Source organism: Accipiter gentilis, chromosome 34 (assembly GCF_929443795.1).
Source record: "Accipiter gentilis chromosome 34, bAccGen1.1, whole genome shotgun sequence".
NCBI classification, from domain to species: Eukaryota; Metazoa; Chordata; class Aves; order Accipitriformes; family Accipitridae; genus Astur; species Astur gentilis.
In genome coordinates this window covers 6,899,647-6,927,253 of record NC_064913.1, presented here as the reverse complement: position 1 = coordinate 6,927,253, position 27,607 = coordinate 6,899,647, and the positions used below count along the sequence as shown (strand labels likewise).

At 36.4% G+C, this 27,607-nt stretch overlaps 1 protein-coding gene across 5 annotated transcripts in view; it reads left to right on the top strand.

Annotated features, from left to right (window-relative positions):
* The window catches only part of PPP1R12A (protein phosphatase 1 regulatory subunit 12A), a 127,231-nt gene that overhangs the window by 70,588 nt on the left and 29,036 nt on the right, over positions 1 to 27,607 (top strand). For 4 of the 5 annotated variants that reach the window (XM_049792442.1, XM_049792441.1, XM_049792444.1 and 1 more), the window contains 11 exons: positions 6,163 to 6,322; positions 8,220 to 8,364; positions 11,265 to 11,339; positions 11,789 to 11,877; positions 12,007 to 12,164; positions 15,517 to 15,644; positions 19,030 to 19,245; positions 20,034 to 20,128; positions 23,164 to 23,286; positions 25,147 to 25,308; positions 25,752 to 25,928. In XM_049792442.1, coding sequence (XP_049648399.1) covers positions 6,163 to 6,322; positions 8,220 to 8,364; positions 11,265 to 11,339; positions 11,789 to 11,877; positions 12,007 to 12,164; positions 15,517 to 15,644; positions 19,030 to 19,245; positions 20,034 to 20,128; positions 23,164 to 23,286; positions 25,147 to 25,308; positions 25,752 to 25,928 — 1,528 coding nt within the window. The remainder of the gene's footprint in view (positions 1 to 6,162; positions 6,323 to 8,219; positions 8,365 to 11,264; positions 11,340 to 11,788; positions 11,878 to 12,006; positions 12,165 to 15,516; positions 15,645 to 19,029; positions 19,246 to 20,033; positions 20,129 to 23,163; positions 23,287 to 25,146; positions 25,309 to 25,751; positions 25,929 to 27,607) is intronic. The other variant, XM_049792443.1, reaches the window with a different exon arrangement.

Genomic DNA, 27,607 nt, shown 5'->3' with positions numbered 1-27,607 from the left:
GATGTGAACTTGTAGTGTATGTCTTACTAGATCACAAGGCAGTTGTCTCAGGAATAAGGTTTTAATCATGTGCTTTTGATGGCATCCTTAACTTGCATGTAAAGTTAGTATTATATACAGAATAATTATTTAGTCATCGTGATAACTTGGAAATTGCCTAATTCTGTGTATGTTGTGGCTAGAGAAGTTAATAGCTCTAAAATAGGAACTTAATTGTTTATCTTAATGTGGAATTAACACTGATGCATTGTGACAGTTTCATCTTTGATTATACATGTGGCCAACTGCAATTATCCCTCCAGCTTTAGCATTGCTTCTCATATAAAATAAAGCAGTGCCGCAGTTTTGATAATGCAAGCTGACTGTGGGGTCTGTGGAATGATCAGCCCTGTCTCAGTGTTACTGGTGGTAGAAGATCAGACTATTTATTTTGAAAATAAACAAACCTGGGTGCCAAACAATCTTACCTCTGTGTAGGTAAAACATGCAGTGTGAAAATTGAGTAGACGTTTTCTGTAACATTCTTGCCTTGCAGCCTTTCCATGTGTATTTATTCCTGCGTTCATTATAGTTTCATTTTTGTGTTGGTCAGTTAAGGCTGTGAGTATGGCTTCCTACATACTGACAGCAGCAGCCAGAGTCGTTTGGTGGCAAGAGATTGCCTGGAAGGATCAGTCAGGTTCATGGTGATTTCAGATGTTTAAGTGATGACATTTGATGTTTGTTCCTGTAGAAATCTGAGGAGAATCACCATATTAGTTCACCCTTTTTGCTGCTTTTGTAGACCTGCAGTCTTTGTAGAAGTTCAGACAGAGCCTTCCACTTGTGCAACCATTCAGCTTTCCACAGATCATCAGTTTGTAATTATGCCCAGTTTTTACAGGTATCAAATTATAGTTTGAGGACATGTCTAACTATAGGACAAAAAATGGGAGCCTCTGGAGACACATTGCAGAATACAACAAAGTTCAGCTCTATGTGACATTACAGGCTTAATAGAAAGAAGGATTTGCAGTGTTGGCTCATCCTATTTTAGCATTCAGACTCCAGTGCTAAATTGGAGAGGAGATGGTTGGTGATCCAAATTAATCTTCTTGATTTACAAGTTCTGTCATAAGGAGCGTTGCACATGAAAGAAGAGAGCTTGTATAGTATTATTATCCGATGTCTATCTTTGTCAGTTATTCTGATCTCCATATGCAACGCTTCTAAATTGTGACCCTTGGTTCAAGCATCTTTTCATGTGTCCCCTTGTGTGGGCCACAGATCCCCAGTCAAGGCCACCAGTGTTCTGCTGACCATAGTGGGTCCCTGCTGATCTAACGGACTATGCAGTAATTCTGAAGGAATGGGCTAGCTGTCCTGTAGGTGAAGCCATAGCACTCTGATAGTAAGGAAAACATTTTTCTACCCTAATCGTCAAAGGGGAATTATTGACTTAATTATTTTTAAAGCTTAAAACCTAGTTCAGTTTTGTAACTATATTTTTATATCTCTCTTTGTGAGAAGGTAAATTACGCACTCAGGTAAGGTATAAAGATTTTTTGACACGGTTACGAACACTTCACAAATAGCAAAACTAGGTGTTTTATGGAAATTATTCCAAAATAGTGCTGAACAACTATTCTTTTTGCATGCCATGTGTTTTAACTGTTTTGTGTGTTATACAAAAAACCCTTCTCTTAGGACCTGTTCTGTTGTTTCTCCTTATGGGCCAATCCCATGTATATAGGTGCCACTGCAATCCACGTAATTCTTTATCTCCATTAAAAATATTATTATGTACAGTTTCTTGGTATGATCCCTTGTGTTTCCACTCTGCAGTGTTTCAACATCCCATAGTTGTGGAAGTTGTGTTTTGCCAGTAGTGTAAAGTTTTCATTTGCACTGGTGAAAACTAGTGGACTTGAGAGAGATGTGGCTTTAGTCCCAGCTAGCCCTGGCCAGTTTTAAATGTTGCCTCTTTTCAGGTCTCGACTAGGGTTAAGTGGTTAAGTGTAATGGTTTGAAGCGATTTTTTTAGCTGTTTATCATCAGACGTCCTCTTAAAATTATTTTTAACTGCTTAAGCAGTTATTTTGAATTATAGGAAACATTCTCAGGAGGTGAGTTAGTGGGGAGAGGTGACGTGAGGTGAATCAGGAGTTAATGATACAGCGTGGTAGCTATTGAGTAACTACCGGAGAGATCACTTCTTCTTTTCCAAGGAGAAGCAAATGTTCCTCATTCTTAATTATAGGTAAATGTAATGAGACTCTCAGATGTATTGCTTAACTCAGCTTTGTTTATGTGGATAAAATGCGAACTATTACATTTGTATATAAACATTCACTACATGAAGTAAAAACTGGGTTGATCTTCCATGCAGTATCTATAAAACATGCCTTTATATGGCCGAGGAGTCCTGAAACAAGATTCGGCATTTAAATTTACGCTGAATTTCATTAAATGCTCACTGAACGACACCCTCTTTTCAGACCTGTCTGGAACTGCTGGAGAACGCTTGTTGATCAGGAAAAAATGAAAGCATTTAGCACTAAATTGTTAATGATTTAGGAAGCTGTTGGGCTGCCAGAGAGGGTAAGTGTCCTGGTGGTGTGAGGGAAGGAGCTCTGGGGCTGGAGCTGAGCTGGGAGGCAGCGCATTGCCATCTATGGGCCGCTTGAGGAAAGTCTCTGAAGCCCATGACAGCGTTTTCTTCTTCCCCGACGCTTTCACAGAGTCTGGAAAACAAAAGCAAGGAGAAAGGTCCCTACAAGGTATAATAGAGGCTGTTTGCGTTCCGCTTTCTGTAGTTAATAATGGGAATTGTATTTAGCTTACCTCAGAGAGCGGCTTTTTTTCTGTGACACAAAGTGTAATTCCCGTTCTTGTGCCAGGTATTAATGGGGGATGTTTTGTTTAGATTGGCAAGGTTCTTGTACTTTCTTCTGTTGAAGTATGATCAGAAATTTACTGTCTTGTAAAATAATGTACTGATGCAGCCGTTAGTCCTCTGCAGCCATTATACCTTGTTTGGGCTTCAGAAATGCAATCGTTTGTGATATTCATAGAAGTCTATATTCAGTATTAGTTACTTTTTCTGCAAAAGCATTGCTATTCTATCATAATTCAGGCATACCTGGCAAGTATGCTTAGACATTAACCGTTAGACGTTCAAGGTCAGGGTTTGGAAGGAACTTTTTCTCTATTCTTGCTTTGTACAAAAGTGCCTCAAAAAACCCAGCCACGCATATGAACAGTTTTACACTGACAGGAATATACATCGGATTCTTCAGGTGGAGAAGGTTACTCATGCTGATAAGGATTCACAGTTAGACCTTGGGCGTGCAAGAAGAGGATCGACATAAATGTGACTAACAGATGATATGTAAACTATTTATTTCCATAGTAGTGTTTTGCAGACAACACTGACATGTAAATGACTGTACTCTAGAGAATTATTTTCCCAGGATCTGCTGATCTGCACTGCTGTGTTCTTCTGAAAGGCAAGCAGATGCCAAGGCCTGAGGAAGTTACAGTTTGCGGTAGTTCACCCATCACTATGTAGGAGCCTTCTGGAGGAATGGGAATATGTGATTATCAATACATGATTGATTCAGAGTTCCTGGTTTTCATTCTTCATATCTGTCAGAGTTATAAAGATTATTAGATATGTAAAATTTAATCTCTGTTCAGATTTATTTAGTCGTGGGTTGTCTTGAGCAAGACAGTTTTAGAGGTTTCCATGTGTTTAATTTTTACAACAGTTTCTTTCAAACAAGCACATTTTAGCTTTTTCCTCTGCTTCCTTTCCTTCAACAATCTTTTGTATCTTCCTGATCTTGCAGACTTAGCCTCCAGATTATGGGTTTTCATCAGTTTCTGATTAAATGAAATCCTATTAATTTCTATTAAATTGCCAAGACCAAAATGGTTGTTTTAATTGATTAAGTGGATGACCCTAGGAGTTAGGTCAACTGCTTAGAACACTTAATGTATAACCTGCTGTATTTGTAGACAGGGAATATCCGTTATGGTGTGAATTGACAGAAGAATAATAACAAAGAAGTGAACTCTGTTGTAGCACTGTCATATGCTACCGCAAACCAAACAAATGGCATGTTATGTTTCCAAAAGCATGTAATAATTACATTCCTTCTTTCTGCATTTCAGGAAATTTTGATTTGGGCTTGTCATTTTCAAGGGTTTTCTTGCTCTATAATTGGGGAATTGCAGCATCTGTGAAATACTAATTCATAAGTAACGTAATAGATATATCAGTCTGCTCTCCACTGCCTTAAGGGTATTTCAGCAGTGCCAGTAAAATTGCTTTCATTGTGCCAGTTTGTTGCTCTGGCTTTCTAGTTGCCAGTGGATTGATAGGAGCTTGATGAATTTGTTTTATTATAATCTGTTTTATCACATTTTACACAGTAGAATGATGCATTGCACTACGTATGATCATCTCCATGTTATCTATGTCTTTTCATTTCATGATGTTAATAATGTCTTTAATGAAGGCCACTTCATCCCTTAGCTCAGTTTCTGCTGCGTGTCTAAATGGGCAACAGTCAAGTTGTATTTCATTTGATTTCCATATTCTGGGAATTCATTCACCCCGTAAAGGATTAATAGCTCACAGTTTCTTTGAAGACATTAGAGCCTCAAATTGCTGTTCATTATAAAGACTTGAAAATTAATGAAAATTAATTAATTATGTAGAGTAGTTTTGAAAAGAGATGTCCTAGCTTTGCATAGTCTTGTTTGCGGTCTGCTTTCTATTGTTGTGCTTTGATTAGTTGGACAGTTAGGAGAGTTAAGTGATAGAAGCAAGGTTGCTGGAGAAAAACGGTTTGGAGACAGATGAAGCTTCAGCAGGACGTACTGAAAGAAGGCAGAGTTAGGTGTGAGTCAAGGAGCACCTATCAAGTGTTTTAAAAATCATCTTAACTTCTGTTTTATAGGCTATAAGGCTGTTGAGGTTTGTGGTTTTATCTAGTAAATCAGTACCTCTTTCTAGATTTCACTTGGTTTTATTATGTCCGAGTTAATGCTTTGCTCCATGAGAAATTAAAAATTCAGAAGGTGGCAGAACAACATGTATTTCCCAAGTCTCTGCATACCACTGTCTAAGAGTAGACAAATCATATACATAAAATAATTTTGCTTGAAGGTTGGCCCACTGATTTTCTCTTAGAGGTCAACCCAGATACAGTTTGTGCTCTTCATGGGTACAATTCCTGAGTCTCTTTTCCTCACAAAGTTGTCACTGTTAGGTCAGCATAGGTAGAGCAATGCTTATGTATAGTTCTCTTCAAGACCCCTTTCCTGCTATGTTCTTTAGATCGCTCCATGTGGTACTAATTAAAAAATTCTTGCAAATACATGCTTTGCTTTGCCCGTTCAGGGTCTGGGGTTTTTTCAGTCTCTTTAACTTGCTGTGTATACTTGTAAATGTTATATAGTGTTCCTCCCTTTTCATCAGTGAATGATAATTTTGTGTGAGATGTACTATAAAAAGTTTTCCGTGTTTTTGCGTTGTTTTTTTTTTTTTTTTCCTGAGATATGGAGGGAGATTTTGAAAGGCTTGGCTATTTGAGTATAAGCTTTGTGTTTCAGAGTGATAGAAGACAAAGCAGAGATTCTTTAGAAAGTATAAAAAAATATAGCTCCTTCTTTCTTATCATCAGTGTTGAGAAGCTAGGCTGTTCCTCTTCCCATAGATATCTCCTTGTAAAAAAATTGTAGCTGTTTTGTACTTTCTACACTATATCAAACAAGACTTGTATTTCGGTGCTGAGAAGTTAAAATATAATTTTTCTCTTTTTTTTAACAGGTTATTTCAGGGTTTATTACTGTATTGGTAGACATTCTTAAAATTGAGGAGCCAGTTTTAGTATCTTACACCCACCACCCCCCCCCCCCCCCCCCCCCCCCCCCTCTTTTTGGGGGAAAAAATGCATTATGGATGCAAAGTGTCATGGAATAATGGATGTTTCCATAACCTCTTGGCATTCCTCTTCAAAAAGATATTTATATCTAACCGTGAACATCATTCATATTGTTTAGCTAGTATTTTATTGTATCACATAAACATGCTATACATAATATACACATTTGTTACATAATTGAAGTATTTGAACTAAAATATTTTGTGTCCTCTCTCCCTGTCTGAATTAGGGGTTGATATAGAGGCAGCTCGAAAAGAAGAAGAACGAATAATGCTAAGAGATGCAAGACAGTGGCTCAACAGTGGCCATATCAATGATGTCAGGCATGCAAAATCTGGTGGTACAGCACTTCATGTAGCTGCTGCTAAGGGCTATACAGAAGTCTTAAAGTAAGTGTGGTTTAAATGGATGTTTTTCATATTTGATCGTCTTGATGTCATGCTGCTTGGAATGGATAGGATTGGACACTTCTGACTTGTAGGGCTTGTATCTTGGGAAATGACAATCTCTGGAACTGTCTTTTCCTCAAAGCTTGATTTTATATTTTCAAACACTCGTAAATCATGATGCTGTTAGCTTTCTACGTGAAGTCATTCAAAATATGAACACAGTGTACGTATTGAGCCTGAATACTTATTTAAAGAAGAAAGTTGACAAAAAACTCGCCCTGTTTCTGAAGCCAACTGTGTAAACAAGCTTAATGCTTTTTTATAATGCCAGTTAGCATTCTGGTTGATGCATATTTTCAAGAGACCATATTTATTTGCATACATAAAGCAGAGTTTATGCTTCTAGTAGTCCAGAGTCTAGTAATCCAGACTAAAGAACGGAGAATTTAATTTTGTGTTTTTGATATTGTTGTTGAAAATCATGACTCTTGAAATCTTTCCTGGAAAGCTTCATGCTTTTTGGTGGCTGCTAATTCACAGGTAGCTTTTCATTAATACAGTACAAGTATATACCGTAACAGAGGTTTAATTTGTTCTTAACCAGAGCTCTGCTTTTATTGAAGTAAAGCATACTTAATAATACATTGCTTTACTGTGATTATAAATGTATTTGACTGCTTTAGCAGTTCAAGGAACACTTACATATTGTAACATGAATGAAAACGAGCGCATACCCTGACTGTGTAAGTATTGCTACCTTTAATGTCTGCAGAGCCTTGTAATGCTTTTTCAACACAGAAGTTGAATGACAGAGCTTTTCTAATCATTATAACCGTTACATACAATGTACTGAATAGGAGTTCTGCTTCAAAAACCCCTGATGCTTCAACATGATGAAGAAAAATTATTCTGCTGGAAAAGAATAATTTTTGTTTTGAAAGAGCATGTGTCTGTAAAGGAGTTTTATCTATAACTGGGGCTTTTCGAGCTGTCTCAGTTGGTATCTTTTCTGTATTCCAGTCCATGTACTTTTCCTAGGAGGGGAAAAATATATGCGCAGGCAATTTTCATGATGGCTTCAAATTATCAAAAATGTGTGCTCTGTGTAGGATGCAAGACTGCAAGACTTTGCAGCTGAGCATTTGTGAAAGTTGACTCATTGGAGGATATTACTATACATTTATTGGATCTTGAGAAACGGGAGAGAATTTTTTGAGAAGAATACTTCACCGTTCTGTGATTTTTAATAATTACGGAGAGTGTTTCAGAGAGCTGATAGCCCTTTCCACAAAACTGTTTGTCAGGTTAAGTGTCCGTTGTCACTTTGACACTCACATCAGAACCATGCTGAATTTGAGTGTTGAATGCAGGCTGGAAAGCAGGTCCTCTGTTTCAGGACCTGCTCAGACAGCAGTTGAAGCATGTGAACGCTAGATTGTTACAACATCAAATGTTAATGACAGGAGGAGGTGCAAGTTTCAAGCAACTAATATTAGAATAGGAGGAGGTTTTAATAATTTACTAGATAAGAACACTGTAACAATTTTTGACATTTTACAGCTCTCCTTTCCTTAAAAAGGCTTTTCTCTGTTACTTCACATGTAGAGAAAAATATCTGACTGTATAGAAACAGTGGACTTTGAATGAAGAGGAAGTGAATAAAGAAGAAAATGGAAAAGGCTATTTTTCTTGAATTTTCATTAAAAATATATATATACCTACTGAAAAATGAAAAGGCAAATGTTCTGTGAGGAAAGAAAATTAATCAATTGACAAAAGCCCAACTAAAATACGTATGATCAAAAAGAAGGAGGATATTATTGTAATTTTATAGTTTTACGACAATTTATTTATCCCTGTCAGCAGTGTCAAGATCTAATTCTTTTAATTTCTTCAGGCTTTTAATACAGGCTCGCTACGATGTAAATATTAAAGATTATGATGGCTGGACACCACTTCATGCTGCTGCTCACTGGGGTAAAGAAGAAGCATGTCGCATTTTAGTGGAAAACCTATGTGATATGGAGGCTGTCAACAAAGTGGTAGGATTTTTATGTAATCCTTGTCAAGATACAAAGTTCTGGTCTCTAAAGTGACTTTAGAAGCCAGGGTAAGAAAAGTGATGATAAACTGCTGTTTACTGTACGTGGAGCTTTATATAATGCATGTTTTGTCAAAACGGCATGTTTGTGTTCAAAACTAAATACTCTGATTGTCTAAATTAATTTCTAGGCCCACTTTGTGCTTAGTTCTACATTAAATGATCCATATAATCTTTGACACAGAAATTCAAAATAGAATGAGTTTATTAACATTTCAGAGGTACAAAATTAGTGACTTGAGGGATTGTATACAGGTTTCATTTGATCACTGAATACAGTGATTATGCCTTTGGTTAGTGTTTTAACTCTGAAATTCAGCTTGTGTTGGCATACTAAAGAGTTATCACTGTATGCTGGCTTGGGTGTGCTGGAAGAAACTTGTAGGCATCTCTGGACTCCCTAGACATAACTTGAATGCTTCCTAAGCTATATTTCCTCAATTTTGACACAGAGGCCTGCATCGCTTGCTGGCTTTGCAAGATCTTGCTCCCAACAGTTATAAATATATTCATGATTCACATAGGCATCACAAGGATCCAAAACTTTTCATTCAACTGTGTAAGTGCTGAAGCTCTCTTTCTTCTCTCTGCAGTATGTTTTACAGATAGATTCTGATCTGCTTCCAATTTCTGTCAATACTATATATGTAAATTACCTGCCCAACTTTTGAGATGGATTCTTCATTGAATTTTTTCATAAAGTTGTTAAAATAAATTAGGACAATATGCAGATATAGATCACAAACTAGCAAGTATATACTCCACATAAGGGCAAAACTACTGCTGCTTAACGTGTTTAGTCTTTGTTGGCTTTTTCTTCCTTAGAAAATGAGGTGGCTTGTAATAAAATCAATGAAAACTGGAATTAAATTTGAAATGGCTTCAACACTGTTTCTCTATAACGCTTAGAGAACTTCCAAGTATCAGCTGTATAACTGCATTTTATATCAGGCAGTCAAAAACTGATGCAATTAATTGAAGCCAGTTTATCAAGTTGCCTGTTAGACTTTTTACTGGTGTTGTGAAAATATGGAGGGTGGTATTTCAGAGATCACTCTCATGAAAGTATGTTCAACTCATCTTGGGCAAGAGTAAGAATAAAGGAGGTACAGGGAGACACAAGCTGTTTTATTTGGTGGATGGGCTTGTCTGTGCAAGCTGGGGAAGTTTTGCCTGTTGTGTTCTTAAGTAAGCTAGTAAGTGTTTTTGCTTTTGGAGATAAGAAGATTGAAAACACCTCTGGATTTGGTTTCAGTTGTAGGTACTTAGTCTCTTGGAGAACTCGGCCATTATTATTTCAGCACTTGACTTTAGGTATTAACTTTTACGGATTGGATTTGGATATAACCTTCCAACTATAACAGTTTTTTGCAAAGTGATTTTTTGTTGTCAAAGTAGGTCTAACTCATATTTTTTGGAAATAAACCCACTTCATAGCTACCTAAAAATAGAAGGCCAGATTAAAAAATGTAGTCATAATGCAAATACAAACTTGAGATAATTTTTTTGTTTAGTTTCCAGGTTAGTGCTGTGTAATACTAAGTGGAATAGTTCAAATGTCAGAGGACCTCAAGCTCTTTTGGGTAATGCTTGTTGAAAGGTGCACATGCTTCTGCTGTACGGTCAGAAGTTTTATGGATGTGAAAATTAGTGATTTGAAGGTCCATCCTTTCTAACCAGTTAAGATAGCCTTCACAGCGTAATTAGGAATATGTTTGCCTTAGTTAACATTTCGAGAAACTGAAATAAGCAGACACAAATATGATTTAATTATCTTTATAAGCTGCTGTGACCACTTTTAAATGACAGCTCTGTCTTTGTTGCTGGGTATCGTACAGAAGTACTTACATGACTGATCTTGTCATGATCCTCCCAACATTTCAGTATGTCCGCCCAGTGTGTTGATGCAGCCAGCTGCGTTTATACCAGTGGATCTAGGACTTTGCCTAGATTCCAGCCTTCTTGTATTTGAATGCAAACTTCCAAATAGAAAACATTGTCTTGCAGTATCAAAGTAAGTTAGGCTTTCTTTGTGAAACTGTGAGCTTCAGCCCTTCCCATCTTCAATAGAGACGAAGAAAGGGAATTTTTTAAATCTTCATCAATTCAGGCCTTAAAGATAGAATCTCACGTCCTGTGGGCATCTGGTCTAGTCGAGAATTGCAGTGACTATGTAGATGTAAGATGTGGCAAGCTGAAGAAATTCCAGCTGACAGCATTACTCTGTGATAATGAATCACATGATGATCTGTACATGTCCCATGGAAATCATGCACTGAGGGGGGTTACAAACAAATGGTTGTAGCAGATCTTTTCTAAAATGAAACGTAAAATGTAATTTCAGTTTTACTATAAAAATGTGAAAGCATGACTACTTAAATTTGGTATAGCTTGCTTAAATAATTTAAACTTTAAAAAATCAAGCTAAGATGGACTGGATACTGAACTGCTCAGGATCCATCCATACAACTGCCATTGGAATAGTTGTTTGGAACTAATATTGTGAAAATCATATTCTTTCAATCTGCTTTTCCTTGATAGTGTTTTTTTTCCTTCAAAGGACAGCAAAATTTTATTGAAGTCTTGTTTTTGTCTCTTAAAAAACATGTTTACTCATCAGGTATAGATGTTTCTGTTTCAATTACCCCAAAGAAGTAATATTGCAAAATTCTTTTCAGCTACTGACAGACTAACAGTTTGTAATAGAGCTTGGCTTATACTTTCTAATTTCTCTCTCTGAATGTGCTCCTTACCTGTATCATCATGTGACAAGGCATCATAATTCATTATATTTAAATTCTGCTCTACAATTACAGTGTTTTACTTCTTCCCCTTCTCCAGGGGCAGACAGCGTTTGATGTGGCAGATGAAGATATTCTAGGATATTTAGAAGAATTACAAAAGAAGCAGAATCTGGTAGGCCTTTTGCATATAAAGAGATATATAGATATAGGTATATGTTATACTGTATTGTGCAAATGATTATGGTATACAGATCAGAGCAGCATATAGATTAAAAACAAAGGTTTGATTTGGAACTTCAATTCAGGTAATGCCACAGTCATCTCAAAAGGTCTTTTATGCCCTTACTTGGTCAATTATGGTGACCAAAAAGCCTTGGAAGAAAGAAGGTGCTCTTCTACTTGCCTTGTCCAGTTGGCATTTTATGATCTGAAGCATCAACAATGAGCAACTTACTTGGAATAACAGTTTCTGAGATTTTAGAATTTTGAACTTTTAACACTTTGAAAGCTTATACATATTCTAGTGTTTGTAGCAGTTAGTGAATATTTCCCTCCATTTATAATTTTACCACACTGATACCGTTCTATCAATTTAACTGCATCATTCTATATGTTTTGAAGCTTCATAGTGAAAAACGGGAAAAGAAATCTCCTTTGATTGAATCCACAGCCAACATGGATAATAATCAGACACAGAAAACATTCAAAAAGTAAGTAAACTAGGAAAAATGATAAGCTCTTAATAAAAAAGATAACTTTACAAGCTGTCATAAAGTCCTACTTGATAGGCTTTAGTAAATTTTTCTGGACTTAGTAAGTATTTTTCTTTTCAAACTTAGCAAGGAGACATTGATTATGGAGCAAGAAAAGAATGCATCTAGTATAGAGTCTCTGGAGCAAGAAAAAGCAGATGAAGAAGAAGAGGGAAAGAAGGATGAATCCAGTTGTTCTAGTGAAGAGGAAGAGGATGACGACTCAGAATCTGAAGCAGAGACAGGTGTGTTATTTGGAGTATTGTCTTTCTTTAAGCTTTTGCTTTATAAATTTACTTACTAAATATCACATGATACAGAGTTAAGTATCTTAAGTTTCACTTATTCTTCTGCATTTCACTAAGCTTCCAATCATTTTAAAGCAAGTTTATATATGTCTGAAGTCAAGTCATAACAAGAGATATCAAACAGATGTCATTACTGGTGCTATTTAGGTTAAAGCTATTAAATTACTTATTTGATTGGCTACTAAACGATTGATACTTTTAATTTATTAGTTGGAATAATAATAAGCCTTAAGTAGTGTGTCAGAAAACATTGAAGAAGTTAGAAGATCAAATCAGAAATTAAGGCTTCATAGCAGTGTTTGTATGTAGAACTGGTAGAGAGATTGGAATAGCAGAAGTGCAAACATACTCATTTGTTCTTGCCATCCTGAAGTAATTGCCAATTAATCAGGGAATCTTGGCTCAGGTAGTCATAAAGTAATGGTGCATATGTTTGCAGTGTGTACTAAAATAAACTTTTAAAGGTACTATTTTAATGTTAACAGTTACTTCATGTACAACTTCATTTCAAAAGGAATGTTCTTTGAAAAGTTTGGAATTCTATGCAGAGAAACATGTTATTCCATACTTCTCTCTTCAGTGGAATTTTTTTTTCTTGGAACAGTTATCAGAGCCTTAAAGCAAGTAGTGATGTAAGAACAGCATAGCATCTTCTTCTTTCAAATCAGAAAATGGCTGACAATCAGTGTTTAAAGATGTATGTATGTTCAATCCAAATAAAGAATTTTAGAATTACAGTGCAGCAATACAATACATAGACACAGATGTCATTAGAAATATCTTGTTAATATTTTTTATACTTATTTTAAAATAAGTAACCCCTTTTAGTGAGCTGTCAGTTCTCATTTTAAAACATTCTTTCTGATTTCTTCACCTGAAAAGGTAAGACTGAGAAGGGATTTTTAGAGCTAACCGATATATCATAAATATTTAACATAGGCAGAAATAAAAATGAGTTGCGAAACCAAACTGTCTACTATGGTTTAATAATTTTCTTATTTTGAAATAAACCAGCATTTCAGTGTTAAGCTGGAAAAACCGTCTGTCAAACTTTGTAATTAGTCTTTCAGCTTAGTATACTTGCATCCCTTATGTACAGAGACTGAGCTTTGATAAACTCAAACCACTTGTAATATGTAACGTAGTAATTTCTCAGTCACTGAGCCAACTGTAATGTCTCCTGAACTTTATGACTCTGGTAACTGTGTTCTCTTCGTTACCAGTAGATAGTTTGTGCCAGGAAAATTTGACTATGACACAAGAATTAATTTATGTAAACTTTGGGTTTTTTAATATCAACAAGGCTTTATCATACTTTATTTGGCAAGCTAGACTTTAAGCTTTTCCCTGTAGAGCTGCATCTCTAAATTCCAAGCTTGTACTTTCCCTTTTTCCCATTATTCAGCTTAAGGTAGTTTTCTAGTGAAAAATCTTAAGATTATAGGCAGCATTCTGGTTGTAAAATACTTTAATAGTGTTCAATATTCTGAAGTACTGGAAACTGTGATTTCTAATCTGTTGGGATATATGAAATGTTTTCCTAAAACTTACATCCTGTTTCATTGACTGTATGAGAATACAGTTTAAAAATAAATACATTTCTGTCTGTAAGACCAAGAAGGGAAACACAAATATGAAGCTAGCATCTCCTAAAGGACAGGGAAACAAGCTGAAAAAGGAATTTTTCAGCAGTTTAGGTTTTTTAACTTACGTGGTTTGAGGTAGTTTCACGTTTTTTGAAAGTTAGTCAATATTAGCCCAATCGTGCATACAACTATGTTCTCACTGTCCTTGAAATAATTTCAGAATACAGTTGTGAAAAATTCATTTTTCTCCTTCCATGTTTTCACTCCTGATAACTTTTTCTGTATATATTAAAGCTGTATTACCCATTTGCAAATTTCCAGCAGAGCTGCCTGTGCATCATCTCAAATCGCACTGTCAGTCCTCATTGCCTTATTGAACTTTTTATCACCATGACCTAGAAGTTTACCACGATTTATTTTCACTTGTGTTTAAAAAGAGCTTTCCATTAAGTGCACAGTTAGTCATGTAAGCTGACTTTTTTATATTTGTATTTGTATTACTGCATAAGTAATTATTTAAAACATCTGTTCATCTAGGTCCACAACTAAAACAGGTGTGTAACAGCAATGCCATTAATTACACGATTTCCAATCATGGATTGGTACTTTGTGGAATTTGAATGTTAGATGAGAGAACACTGTATGAAAACATTGCATACTTTCTGAAGTAACTGCTCCTATGCTGTATGGGTAGTGTAGACATAAAGGTGTGTTTATAGTAGGGCCAAAACCAGCGGGGATTGAACCCCATGTTGCTCCATACTGCACAGGTAGGATGTAGCATCCCACTTCAAAGAATGTGCAATTTGAATAAGTGAAACAGAAGGGAGGTGTAAGATTATGAAGCTCAACCAAGCGCAGTGACAACAGTTGTTGTATCACAACCATGACATTTTCTTTATGTTTGTGTCAGAGGGATTAAGGTACACAGACAAAGGACACAGGAAGAAATGTGGGCAGGGAGGACAAAGCAGAGGTGGGTAGAGTAGGTAGACAGTGAAACTTAGGTAGGAAAAATGAGGAGACAGAGAAAGAATGAAGCAAATGGAAAGTCAGAGCTCTGGAAGGCAAGTCCCTGCCTCAGCTCCGTCTAGTGGCCAGGATCCCTGGCTGGGTTCTCTGTGCACTTAATTATTTCTTTGCACCTAACATACACAGTTATCCGAGAATAAAGGTTTTACTTTGAATTAGCATCTTCTGTAGTTCAGATTGAGTATTAGATGCCAGCATACCTCCTGCCGTTACATTTTTGTGGTCGTTAGCCATCTCCTAAAATATAGGCTGTCTGGGAAGGCTGTGGAATCTCTGTCTCTAGAGGTTTTCAGGCGCTGACTCATCAAAGCCCCAAGCAACCTTGTCTGTAAGCAATATTGATGCTCTTTGAGCAGGAGGTTGAATTAGGTGATCTCCTGAGGTCACTTTCAACCTGAATGGTTCTGTGGTTCTGTCTCTGCGTCTCTGAATGTTTTAACACTTGCTAAATAACAGGGAAAAAAGTTAGATGCATGACCATTATGGAAAAAAGGTGGACCTAACTAAGATACAGGTTGGGAGGGAGGGGGAAACCACTAAGGAATAAATAATAAGATGCTGTTCAGAAAGTTGACTGTCAAATTTCTTCAAAAGAAATTCAACTCTGTGTTGTAGAAGTGAAGAAATTGTGAATGAAAAATGAAAATTAAAACCTTGTAAATATTTTGCAGATAAAACTAAAACCTTGGCAGCTGTAACTAATAATGCAAATACCACAAGTACACAATCAGCATCGGTAGCTGTGACAGCGCCTTCAGTAGCTGGTGGCCAAGGGGCACCTACATCACCTGTTAAGAAGGTAAAATAAAATACCTTTCTTGTGATTTTAGATTTCTGATCTTCTGTGTAAGCATACTTTTTTTTGATTCTTGTATGAGAATTGGATTGGGTTATCCAGTGGATTGATGAAAATATGCACAGACTCCTAGAATAATTTGTTTTTCTGCAGAAACTGTGTTCAATTTTTTTAAGTTTTGAAGGTTTTGATTCTAAACAAGTGATTTAAAATGCAGAACTACAAAAGAGCCGGACATAAGATCCTATTAAAAAAGCAAGAATCTTTTGCACAGTGAATGGAGTTCTTGTTCTTCTGAAGCTAAACTTCATCCTTTGAAAGTCTTTTCTATGCCAGACTGCTCCAAAATTTTTAGAAACTACAGTTCTAGTGTTTCTCTGTGCCTATATTTGTGATGCACAAAGGCAAGGGAGGCAGGTGTGACTAAGGTACTTTCAGGAGTCTTCAGAAGCATTCAGCTAGTGCTTAGGTGCAGAAGTTGAAAATGGTACCTGGAATAACAAGTAGAAAGTGCTGTAGATCTCAACCCTCATTTCAGTATGGTTAGGACCTTAAGGAAGAGCTAGAGAGTTGGGACACATGACTTACTCAATGCACCCACTCAAAACCACACCTAGCAAAGCCATATTGCATGCAAGAAACTTTTTACAGCTTGATGTGAAAAGTTAATTGGAATTAATTTAGTTTTGCTTGTCAAAGGGAAGATATGTATGCCTGGGGAAAAAAATTACAGTAGATACTGCATAGTCAGAAGGTGGTGTACAAGTGAAACTTTTAGAATATCAAAGCAAACTGGATAGCCTATCAAGCCAGAAAGGCTTCATGTGTCAAGCATTACAACTCTTCTATACAAATCACAATCAAAGCATAACCATCTACTGATGCTTCTGAAAAGTGTCTTCAGGAGAAATGGTAGCCATGATATACTGAAGCCACAGTAGAGAGAGAAGACATGCTGCTGGGTGAATAGTATGTATTGTATTTAGTTCCCAGCAGCTTATTGGAGTTATACTTTCATATTCGCAATAGAACCTAATGTCAATTCATCATACAAAGTATACTTTAATGTAGCAGATGCAGGGAATATATTGCCCAACTGCATCATATTATGTGATACTGTACAACAGGAGTACAGGATACTGTACAACCTCCCTGATCCCAAGTGCTGCTTTACAAAAATCATTGTGACTGACGTCCACGAGATTTATCTCAAAAATCCATGAGACCAAAAGGTGAATTGTGGGCACGGCTTACCAGCAGGAATGACTACTGTTTCCCCTCACTGATCTTTGTGGCTGGGCAGACAGCTAGATTCCAGGGTGATTTTGTGACCTTAATCGAAACAGTTCCTGCTGGCTCAATAGGGAATTACGGTTCTGTCATGGGAACTGCATTTGCACTGCTCAGGAGCTGTGCAGAACTCAAGAGCCACAAGTTTTCCACACAAACCACAGCAAATGCGTGAGGGAGGGAAGACACTGCAAGTAATTGCTGGTTTGCTAACCGTGCCTAACTGGAATTAATTCAAATATATAGTGTGACTTTTACTGCAAGGAAATAGGCCTACTTTATATAGTTTATTTTTTGAAATCACTTCAATAATACAAGCATTTGTGACAGTTGATTACTTGTTATGGTACGATATGATTAACTGATGTGCTCTCCACCAAGTTTTTTTACTACACTTAACTACCTTTGCACGCTGGAGATTCTTAAGATATCTAACACTTCAAGCACTTAATTTTTCTTGTGATTGTCTGAACTTCATCTTGAAGTCAAAGCTTCCTAGCTTGTCTCTTCCCATCAATTTATTTCGTATTGTGCAAAAGCCTTCTAAACTATATGACCTTCAGCAATAGGACGTTACCAAATCGTTGCTAGCTGGGGTGTGGCTTGATATTCCAGAGTTGAATGAGCAAATAGACATAATTTTTTGGTATGTGATTAAATGATGATGTATGGAAGGGAAAAAACTTTTTTATAAGAAGAAGAAATAAGATTTTAAGCTGAATGATAACCTTTTATAAATCATTCATACACTGGCATTTAGTTTGTTCTGATTTTATTATGCAGTAATTAATGGCTTATCGTTGGGTCTTAAAGGTAAAAGGTGGAGGTTAAAAGTAATACTATATGTGAAAAACTCAGGGCCTTCTGTAGCTACAAAATAAAGGCACATTTATATCAAGACTGATCATCTTGTAACATAGCACATATGTGTGATCTAGAGAAGCAGTTGCAGCTCATATCAATGAACAAAAAGCCTTTAAACTGTTTTTACTAATGAAGGTAAAACTGCACTTTATGTGTGATCTTGCACCTACCTTTTCAGGTTTGGACTATCTGTGCTACTGCAGCTGCTCTTCTGCTTTTACACCATAGATGGCCAAACTATATGTTGCTCACGAGTGGTGCAGATGCAGTGTACTAAGCTTGAATTTGGGTTTTCTTCAGTCTATATGTCATTCAGTAATGCTGCTTTCTCTCTGAGGGCACTGAAGTAGGGCGAGTTTGGGAGTGAAGGTATGGGTTTGATAGCTGTGCTAGCATGGGGTGTGATTAAGGGATATGAATGAAATAAGATCAGAGGTATGTTAAGGTGAATCTTCCAGTATTCTCAACCATATGAGGATTTAGGCCATGGACCTTGTTAGGTCAGCAGGCTTTGCTGTCCTCTTCTACGCAAACTGTAATTCCGTCTCTGAATTAGCTAAACATGCTGTGCTGTGTTTAATAAGAATTTGTTACTAAGGTTATAAGTCTCTTACTGCTTTTTGGTATTTTGTGCTGTAATGAAGAGCTACATAACGTAAACGTAGGAACAAACTATGTGGTTTTAAAACAACCTTTTGTTTCTATTTTCCATTCTTTCAATCTTCATCTTTGTCTTGTCTTAATTGGCTTTAGTATGATTTCATTCCTCCTATCATGCCTGTCGTGGAGTCAGTAGATCCTGCATCATGGAGGCAGGGCTTGCGCAAAACTGGCATTGTTCTTGTGCCCAATAAGGGTGAAAAATCTCTGGTGAGGTTCTGGTGTGCACAGGTTTGTGTACAGGTTGCAAAATAACATATTTAATCAAAATGTTGATACTGGATTTGCATGTTTCTAAGTTTGCATCTCACGATCACAGTGTGTATTACAAAGTGTGGGTTTTTCTAAGCTAACTTTTAGAGGAGTAGTATACCTTGACCAGTCTTACATTTCTTATCTCATTAACTAATTTTAAGAGAAGAGTGTGTAGGTTGTGTCTCATCACAACTCCCCTACGAATTCAACGCTTCTATGATTATTAAAACCAGTTGTGTTCTTAAATCTCTGCAAGGAGCATGGATTACCACAAGTAATATAAATTAATAATGTAAATTCACTTACATGTGTTTTATAGTTTCCAACATCTACAACCAAGGTTTCTCCCAAAGAGGAAGAGAGGAAAGATGAATCTCCTGCTTCGTGGAGGTTAGGTCTTAGAAAAACTGGTAGTTACGGTGCGCTTGCAGAGATTACTGCTTCCAAAGAAGCTCAGAAAGAAAAGGACTCTGCAGGTGTTATGCGTTCTGCTTCAAGTCCTAGACTTTCCTCTTCATTGGACAACAAAGAAAAGGTAATCGTTTTCAGTGTGAAACAACATTTTGAGGAACTGATTTACCTTACTTACAGAGATGTTTATGATGTATTGTAGAAGTAAGACTGTACTACACATCTGTTCTTTACCAGAATTCCGAGAAGTTAAATTATGCAGCTTCTGTGAAGTCTCTTTAAAAGTGTAGTATGCACCTTCATTGTCTGGTGACCTGGTACATAGGTCTGGGGCTTTTCCCTTTTGGGGACTTGCAAAGCTAGTAGTAGTTTTTACGGTTAAGGGAGATCAGAGGTTTGATCATTTCGGCATCACTTGGAGAGTGATGTTCAAAGAATCTTGTAAAAAAGGAGTCTGTCTTTGTATTCCATAGTCACTTTTTATTTACAAAAATTTAGTTCTGTAATTAAACATGAATACGCTGAACCAAATGAAGGACTAATTTGGAACAGGTAACTGAGCAGCATAGAACTTGTGGTTCTGTTTCAAATAGAAATATTTAAATGTTTTCAGGCTTAAGAATAATACTATACTATCTAAAAATACTAAAAGAATTGCTTTTAGTAATCAGTGTTGGAATTGTACTGCAGCAAAGCAGAAAAAAGAGAAATCAAGTCATTTGCATCACTAGAACGAAAACATAAACACTTTCCTGTTGTTGTCCTTGTGATATATAACTAAAGCTTAAAACTCTTTAGTATAATTGAGTTACAACAAATACGGCTGAAGTTGTCATAATGATGATTTTCCATCCAATAGCAGTAAAATCAATAATAGTTACACTTAATAAAAAAAATACATATGTCTTTCAGGAGAAAGATGGAAAAGGAACCCGACTTGCATATGTTGCACCTACAATACCAAGACGACTGGCCAGTACCTCTGACATTGATGAAAAAGAAAACAGGTGACTCTGAAGTTATAGTTTCTGTTAAATATAAAATTACTTGATTTTAGAATGGCTGACAAACTTAGAGATCTTAAGATAATGCTAATTTATAGCTCTATAGATGATGCTAATCTGTAGGGTAATCCAATTCATGAAGGTTTTGATCTTGTAAATTATGATGACCCTTTCTAAAATCCAAATTATTATATGACAAGAGCAGAACTGGGCAATAAGTTTTGTCTTCTTGGGGGAGAAAATAAATAAAATCCAAAATACGAAGTTGTGAACTTTAATCTACTGAAGGGTGCTAAAAGCATTTTACTGCTTTGTCTTGAGCCATGGAGTGCTTCTACTGGGCTCCATTATTACTTTTGATAATAATAAAATGCTGTGTTTCTCTGCTGCCTTTGCTTAAAACCATATCATGCAGCAGCAATGATTTACAAAAATCATAGTTAAGTTACAAAAGCAATTCTTCTATTTTTCTTGTTTACGTGTTGACCTTTCATCTTCTTTTGGAGATTTTTACTTTCTTTGCTGATATTTCTTCTGTAGCTTTCAGTATAAAAGAAACAAAATGTTTAGGTGCATAGGCTTGTTAACTGTTAGGATAGGGGTACTTTTGTGGCATATTTACGTTGTCAGAACCTTCCCATTTTTCACTTCTCTCATTTCTTGAGGTTCTACTCAGACAGTTTCCTGAGTTAATATAAAATGCATAGTACAAAACTTAGAAGTCTCCCTAATGTTTTGGTTTTGTTGGATCGTATCTAGATAGCTGAATGTTGGATGACCTGAACTGAAACTCCTCTCGTTGCTCAAAATATGCTGTTATAATCATTGCCTGCAAGACTGATAAATCTCCTTATGTCTGAAGAGGAGCTTCTTTGTTGCTGCTCTTGAGAATGGTTCATTTCAGTGCAAACACAAGATAAATACTGACTTTTCTTATGCTTGCAGAATACTGTTGCCGAAGTTTAGTCTCTGGGTGACAAATTCTGTTTCAAAACAGGAATATTCCAGCTCTCGTGCTCCCCTAAAGTTCAGCTTAGTTTGTTAGCATTTCTCATCTTACTTGGCCAGATTCTTTTAATCTGTATTTCTGTAACAGGGCAGCTTGGAGTTTCTGTTTGTGCTTATCTTTTTCTGGAGTGCTATATTGTATGAAGCTGAGTTTGTCAGTTTTGATTTGTTTATAAGAGAGATTATTATTATTATTATTTCAATTTTTAATCATTTGAGATCTTCTCAAAAACTCTTGTTCTCCAAAAGTGTCTAAACTAGATGGTATGTCAAGATTGGGATAAATATTTCATTGCAATTTTATTTCTTGGAGACTGTTATTGCTTATAACAAAGGGATTAAATTTTGCTTCAGTGTTGAGGTTTATTTGTGTCCTTGACATGCCAGGCTTAACCATCACAGCTTATTCACAGACACAGTTCCCAAAGTGGGGAATATTTTTCCTCATGTGCATTGGGTGAGCTGGGGTCATCAGTCTTGCTAGTCCCAGTGCTGACCAAACAACTAAGATGAGAAATTTCTGTATTCCTTGGTGTACCAGACATGAAGACTGCTTTTAGGCCAGCCTATTTAGGCACCAGTACTTTGCCTAGTGTATGATGTGGCAGACAACCCAGCTTACTGAAAGCCATAAGAGATTTTGGACATTTAGTCTGACCTTCTTTACGTGTAGAATTTAACCATCTGTCCTACAGGTACCTTAATAAATTATTAAGATTTCTGCCTTTGTCCCAGATCTTTGTGCTTGTTGCTTAGCTTAATGCTGGGTTCTTGTTGCCTTGCTGAACACCTGCTCGTCTAGGTTCTCGATGCTGTAGTGTAATCCAGCTAACATCCTACTGTGAGTAATGGAAAAGACTTCAAGATGAATCCCAGCTGGGCTTTTAGGTGTAACAAATCTCGGACATCCAGCTTCAGTCGAGTAGCCAATGCCACCAGACGTCCAGCCTCAGCTGAGTAGCCAATGCTACAACGAAAGTGCTGAAGTCTGTAGTGTCTTGGCAATGTGAAACCTTCAGTAATTATGAAAAATTTGGCATGCATCGGGACCTTTCTGTGGTAGATGGTATCTCAGAATTTGTGTTTCTCTTTGGTGGTAAGAAATAACACTGCATTGGCCAGTGTTTGATTTCTAAAGTTGTTTCTCACCACGGAAGTGCTAGCATAAATTTTTTTTGCGAAAAGAGGTACATTCTGAAGGCCAAAGGTATCTGAACATTAAAATGTACCTTTACAAAATTTTATTTTCCCTCGCACAGCTGGTTGCCTTTTATGTATACTTTTGTGAAAGACTTTTTTTTTTTCTTCCTTCTATCTGAATTTACTTCAAATCTTGAGCTGACATTTTTATTAGAAATTTAGGTTTTTGCATCTTGGTATCAGTTGTCAGGGTAGTTTTTCTAAGTAGATTTTTGCAAGGTTATTTCTTGCTGCTATAAACTGCAACAACAGGCTGGAAATTCCTTATGACTAAAGTAATGTCAGCTAGTGATATGTGGCAGGCCACTTAGGAATGGCTACTGCAGGCCTGTTTATACTAGTCTACAGTATGATGAGTTCTAAAGGCTAGTCAGCTTTCGAAATTATTCTTACAACATCCAAGAATGAAAAATCACATTAAATCAATTTCTCAAAAACCCGAGTAGTTTTCCCTGTATGGCACTGGATCATCTCAGGAGCAAATAGGAAAAACTCTTGTTCCTTTTTTGAGAAAAACAAAGCCAGCAGTGGGCACAGAGAAAAGCTGATGATTGATTTCATGTTGATTAAAACCCCTTTAGCAGTTTTCTTTTGATGCTACTTTTCTATTATATTTCTGACAGTGTTAGTATGAATGTAGTATTTTTCCAGTATTTAACTAATCATTGAAAATGATTGTCCGTAAGGGTAATTTTATTCCTGTTCTGTGCAGTTATGTTTATTTTAAGTGTGTTATCCAGGGTTTTAATCTTTAATTTGAAACTGCTTTTCAGCTTACATCAAGAACAACCTTTAATACGAGTTAAACTAAACCAAAATCTTTTTTACAGGGACTTGTCTGCTAGCTCAATACGTGGTGGCAGTTCCTACACCAGGAGAAAATGGGAGGAGGATGTCAAGAAAAACAGTTTGAATGAAGGTCCTACATCATTAAACACAAGCTATCAAAGAAGGTGTGGGATTTTCTCTTATCTTTTTTTTTAATCAAAATAAGCTTACAAATTAAAAGAAACAAATTAAGTACTGAATCACGTTGTAAGGACAGTTGAATGGTGACATGCTGAAATGTTCATAATAATTGCAAAGTATGTACTTATGCTGATGCAATGCTCGTGCTGATTTTAAAGCTACTCCATTTTTACTAGCTTGGAGTGTTGCAGCAGCTGCTATATAATTAAAATTATATGCTTTCTTTCTTCTGTTGTTTATTTAAGTATGAGGTTCACTTGACTCTTTCTGGATTAGTTCAGCAGCCAAAGATAGCTATTTTAAGTGTTGGAATAGAAATAATTCTGCTTGGTATCTGAAAAGAAAAGGGGGAAAATATTGTCTCTGTTGAATTTTGGGTTTTGCATGACAATATCAGGGGCCTTGAGCTGCTCTCCATAATAGTAGATTATGGCCATACCTACATTGAGTATCAGCATCATAGAATGCATATGTAAAACTAACTTGAATGCAGAGTAAATGATGAGGAATGTGAAAATAATTTTCAGGTGTGCGTGGTTACTATCTTGCAGGATTTTCTTGGAATGATATCCTGCAAATATATACATGATCTACTTTACTCCATTGTGTAGTTTCAATGTAGTTATTTGAGTAAAGTTCTTCACTGGAATCAGTGGAGCAACAAATATCTAAAATGAATAGATCAAAATAAAAGATTCGGATAGCTAAACTGCGTGTTGATATGTGCTGCTGATATACATGGTGATGGGTACTTAACCTGTTCTGTAGTCTTGACGTTGATGTTGTCAGTGGCATGTAGTCAGGCTGCTTCATACAGCATAATACATCTTACATCTTTATTAACCTCCTTCCTTAAAAAGAAAACTCAATTTTCCTAACTTTAGGTTTAGGAAAGATGTTGCACAGATTTCCTGTTCTGGATGGAAAAATATCAGCACTTGATATGTTAGAATAATCTTTGCATATTAGCTTTTACCACTATTTACACTCCAATCTTCAAAGAAAATGTATTAATCACTTTTAAATTGCATGTGGTGCTTTAATGGTGTATTTCCTTAGTCATTCTTGTACAGTTATTTTTTCTTTGTCATTGCAGAATTGATAGTAATAGAAAAAAATGATCAATTGGAGAATGACAAAGCAGCATATTTTCTTAAATCTTTTGCAGTTAGTAATAGGATACTCTGTCTGTCCTAACTCTGGATTCTGAGGTTTAGTCATGGGCAGACATCCTGACTTGGTAATGCCAAATTTATTCAGCCAGAACCAATGGATAAAAATGTGGAAACCACTGGATCTTCTTTACAACTTGAAGAGCAAGGGAAAAGCCTGAGTGGGAGGTTAATCTTTCTGGGAATGATTAAAGGTTGTTTTTTTTTTAAAAGCAGTACATTTAATTGGTTGAAAATTGTAAGAGGAGTGATATTGATGACATTTTCTTTTCTGACAAGCTGTGGAGTAAAATTCTGCATTTTATGAGGTATTCAGTGTGGGTGAAACAGCAGTTTAAAAATGGGACTTTGGGGGCCCTGTATGAATACTTCAGTAGATGCAATCAAGACAGTCATACATAAACCAGTGAGATTTCATTCTTTATCTCCTTTTCTTGTGGAGAAATGGTCAGGACTAAGGGACACTTCTGCTGCCCTCTGAAGTCGTAAATTAAAAGTCCTAGTCAAGGAAATAGTGAAGAGAATGCTTCTTTTGCCCCAGAATTTTCTGAGACTCAACTGAGACACAGAATACATGGGCGGGAATTTAATGGATCATTCACAGCTTTGTGTTATTTGAATGAGCAAAGATAAGTAATACAAATGCATCCATTGCACATGTCTCTCCTTCAGTGGCTCCTTTGGTAGAAGACAAGATGATTTGATTAGTTCTAATGTTCCAAGTACTGCATCAACAGTTACCTCTTCTGCTGGTCTTCAGAAAACACTGCCTGCCAGCGCCAACACTACTACAAAGAGTACAACGGGTTCTACTTCAGCAGGTGTACAAAGCAGGTAATGGCACCAGCACATTTCTTTTTTTCTTTTTGTCAGGTCTACTGTGTGCTTATGTATGTGCATGCGTTCTTGTTTAGTAGATCCTGGGGCTCTGGATTTTTTCACTTTCCTGTTAAATTTGTTTTGATTTTGTACAATTTGGCTTGAAAATTGTGAACGGCTTTGCACTGTAAAGTGACAGCTGTGTTGGTATAAAAGAATAAATCCAATGTTAGAAGGGTATGAAGAATAAAAATTCGATTATTGTGAACTGCTCAATTCTTAATTTATTCAATTTAATAGCTCAAGTTGAGCTTTCATAGTAGAGACATTTCTCAGTTTGCTTTTTAAAAAAAATCCATCCCTCAATTTACATGTTACTAGTTGTTTAGTAAAGTGCTTTCATTGTTTAGCTGTTTCCTTTTCTCTTTTTTTTTGTGTTGCTGCTTGTTATGCTGTAGTACCTCAAATCGTTTGTGGGCTGAGGATAGTACTGAGAAAGAAAAGGACAATGTTCCTACAGCAGTGACCGTTCCTGTTGCACCATCAGTTGTAAATGCTACAGCCACTACCACAGCCATGACTACAGCTACTTCTGGCACTGTGTCCTCAACATCAGAGGTCAGGGAGAGACGGAGGTGTGTAAAGGTCCTAAGAGTAATGTTGCTCTTATACAAAAGTTATATTTTTTTCTTATTTAAAGGAATGTGTTGGTTACCACAAATTCGGGTAGTGCAGTATGTAAAGCAGTGTTGTTTGCTTGCTGCGTGTTGAAGCAACTAGCAACGTGCCTCAGTTTATCTGAGAGCTTAGTACCATTCAAGAATGGTAGAGACCATTCATGAAATTTAAACCTTGATATTGTGTATTTTTGACTGGCCTTGGGTTCTCATTTGGTATGTGATATTTTCATATTTCTATTTCTGTTAATAGATTAAATGAGTCCTCTTTAAAATACCCATAATGGAACTATGTAAAAACACTGAATTAAAAATAAGAAAATCAATCATTAATTACTTACTACCAGTACATTGCTGCTGATTGAGCTACTGTGCCACTGGCAGTATGCTGATAAGTTACTACGTAGCATTTTTTTGGTCGTCTTGTGTGCCTGGCACTACTGAGGAAAGAGTATTGAACCCAACACATTCTGTTTATTTCATTGCATCACTTAGGGTCTCTTCTACTTGAAACAGAATATACAGTTGTAAATGCAATGGTTTAAGAGCTATTCAGTATGAAGAATGACTAAGAAGCTGATGTAAATCTTATTTTAAGAATATGGTGTTTTTTCTGTTACAGTTACGTGGAGGGTGAATTAAGATTCATGCATATTAATGTTTCCGTAAAGAGTTGTTACCTGCTATTTATGGAAGCAAAAATAAGATTTCACAAGGTTGTTAGCTTTCCCTGAGTTGTTCTTCTGGATATTTATAAATGTTTACCCTTTAACACTTCCGCTGAAATGCAAGTTCAGATTTCTGTGTTGTTCCTGCAGTAGTTTTGAAACTGCATCTCCTGTATCAGTGCCAGATGTGTGTATCTCTGTATGTTCACGGAGGTAATGAAGCTGTTCGTTCTTACGGAAGAAACCTGCGTTCTTTTGATTCACTTAAGGCAGCAACAACATTTAAAGGTTCCTCATAGCTTTAAGCCTATTTAGGATAGTCTGTTTTCCATAGTCTTCCTTTCATACGCAAAACTGAGATGAAAGAACTTCTGTGAAATGGGGATTATTTTTTTAATTCCCCACCATGATTCAGGAGCTGCCCACACGTGCTTACAATCCATTTCAGTAACAGCCGTAGTCGGAACCTGCATTTTCCGTAGTGAAATTTAACTGAACCTGACAAATCAAAAGCAAAACCTACAAAATGCATCTTTTTTTCAAAAGTAGTTCCAGTTTTTAAATGCAAATGCTATTTCAGTCTCATATGAGCTAGTAAAGCAAGGAAATTTAGAATTAAGGCTTTTGCTGTCTTGTTTGCTCTCACTAGTGTGTGTATACTAATGCGCATATACTACATACGTTTTAGATACCTGCAATTGGCCTGAAATTCCTTGTTTTTGTCTGGCCCTGGGCCGATTGTATAATATACTGTTGCAGATGCTTTCTTGATGGCATATTAAAATATCCATTAATTCTTGGAAATCGGCAAAACTGGAATAATTACTGTGTGCATGTGAGAAGCTAGCGCTTTCAGTATCAGCACATGCATATCTATCTGTATATATACAGATACATATATATATGTGCGTGTATCTATGTATGTTTATATGCACACGAAAAACTTGTCTGTATATGAAACATATGCTA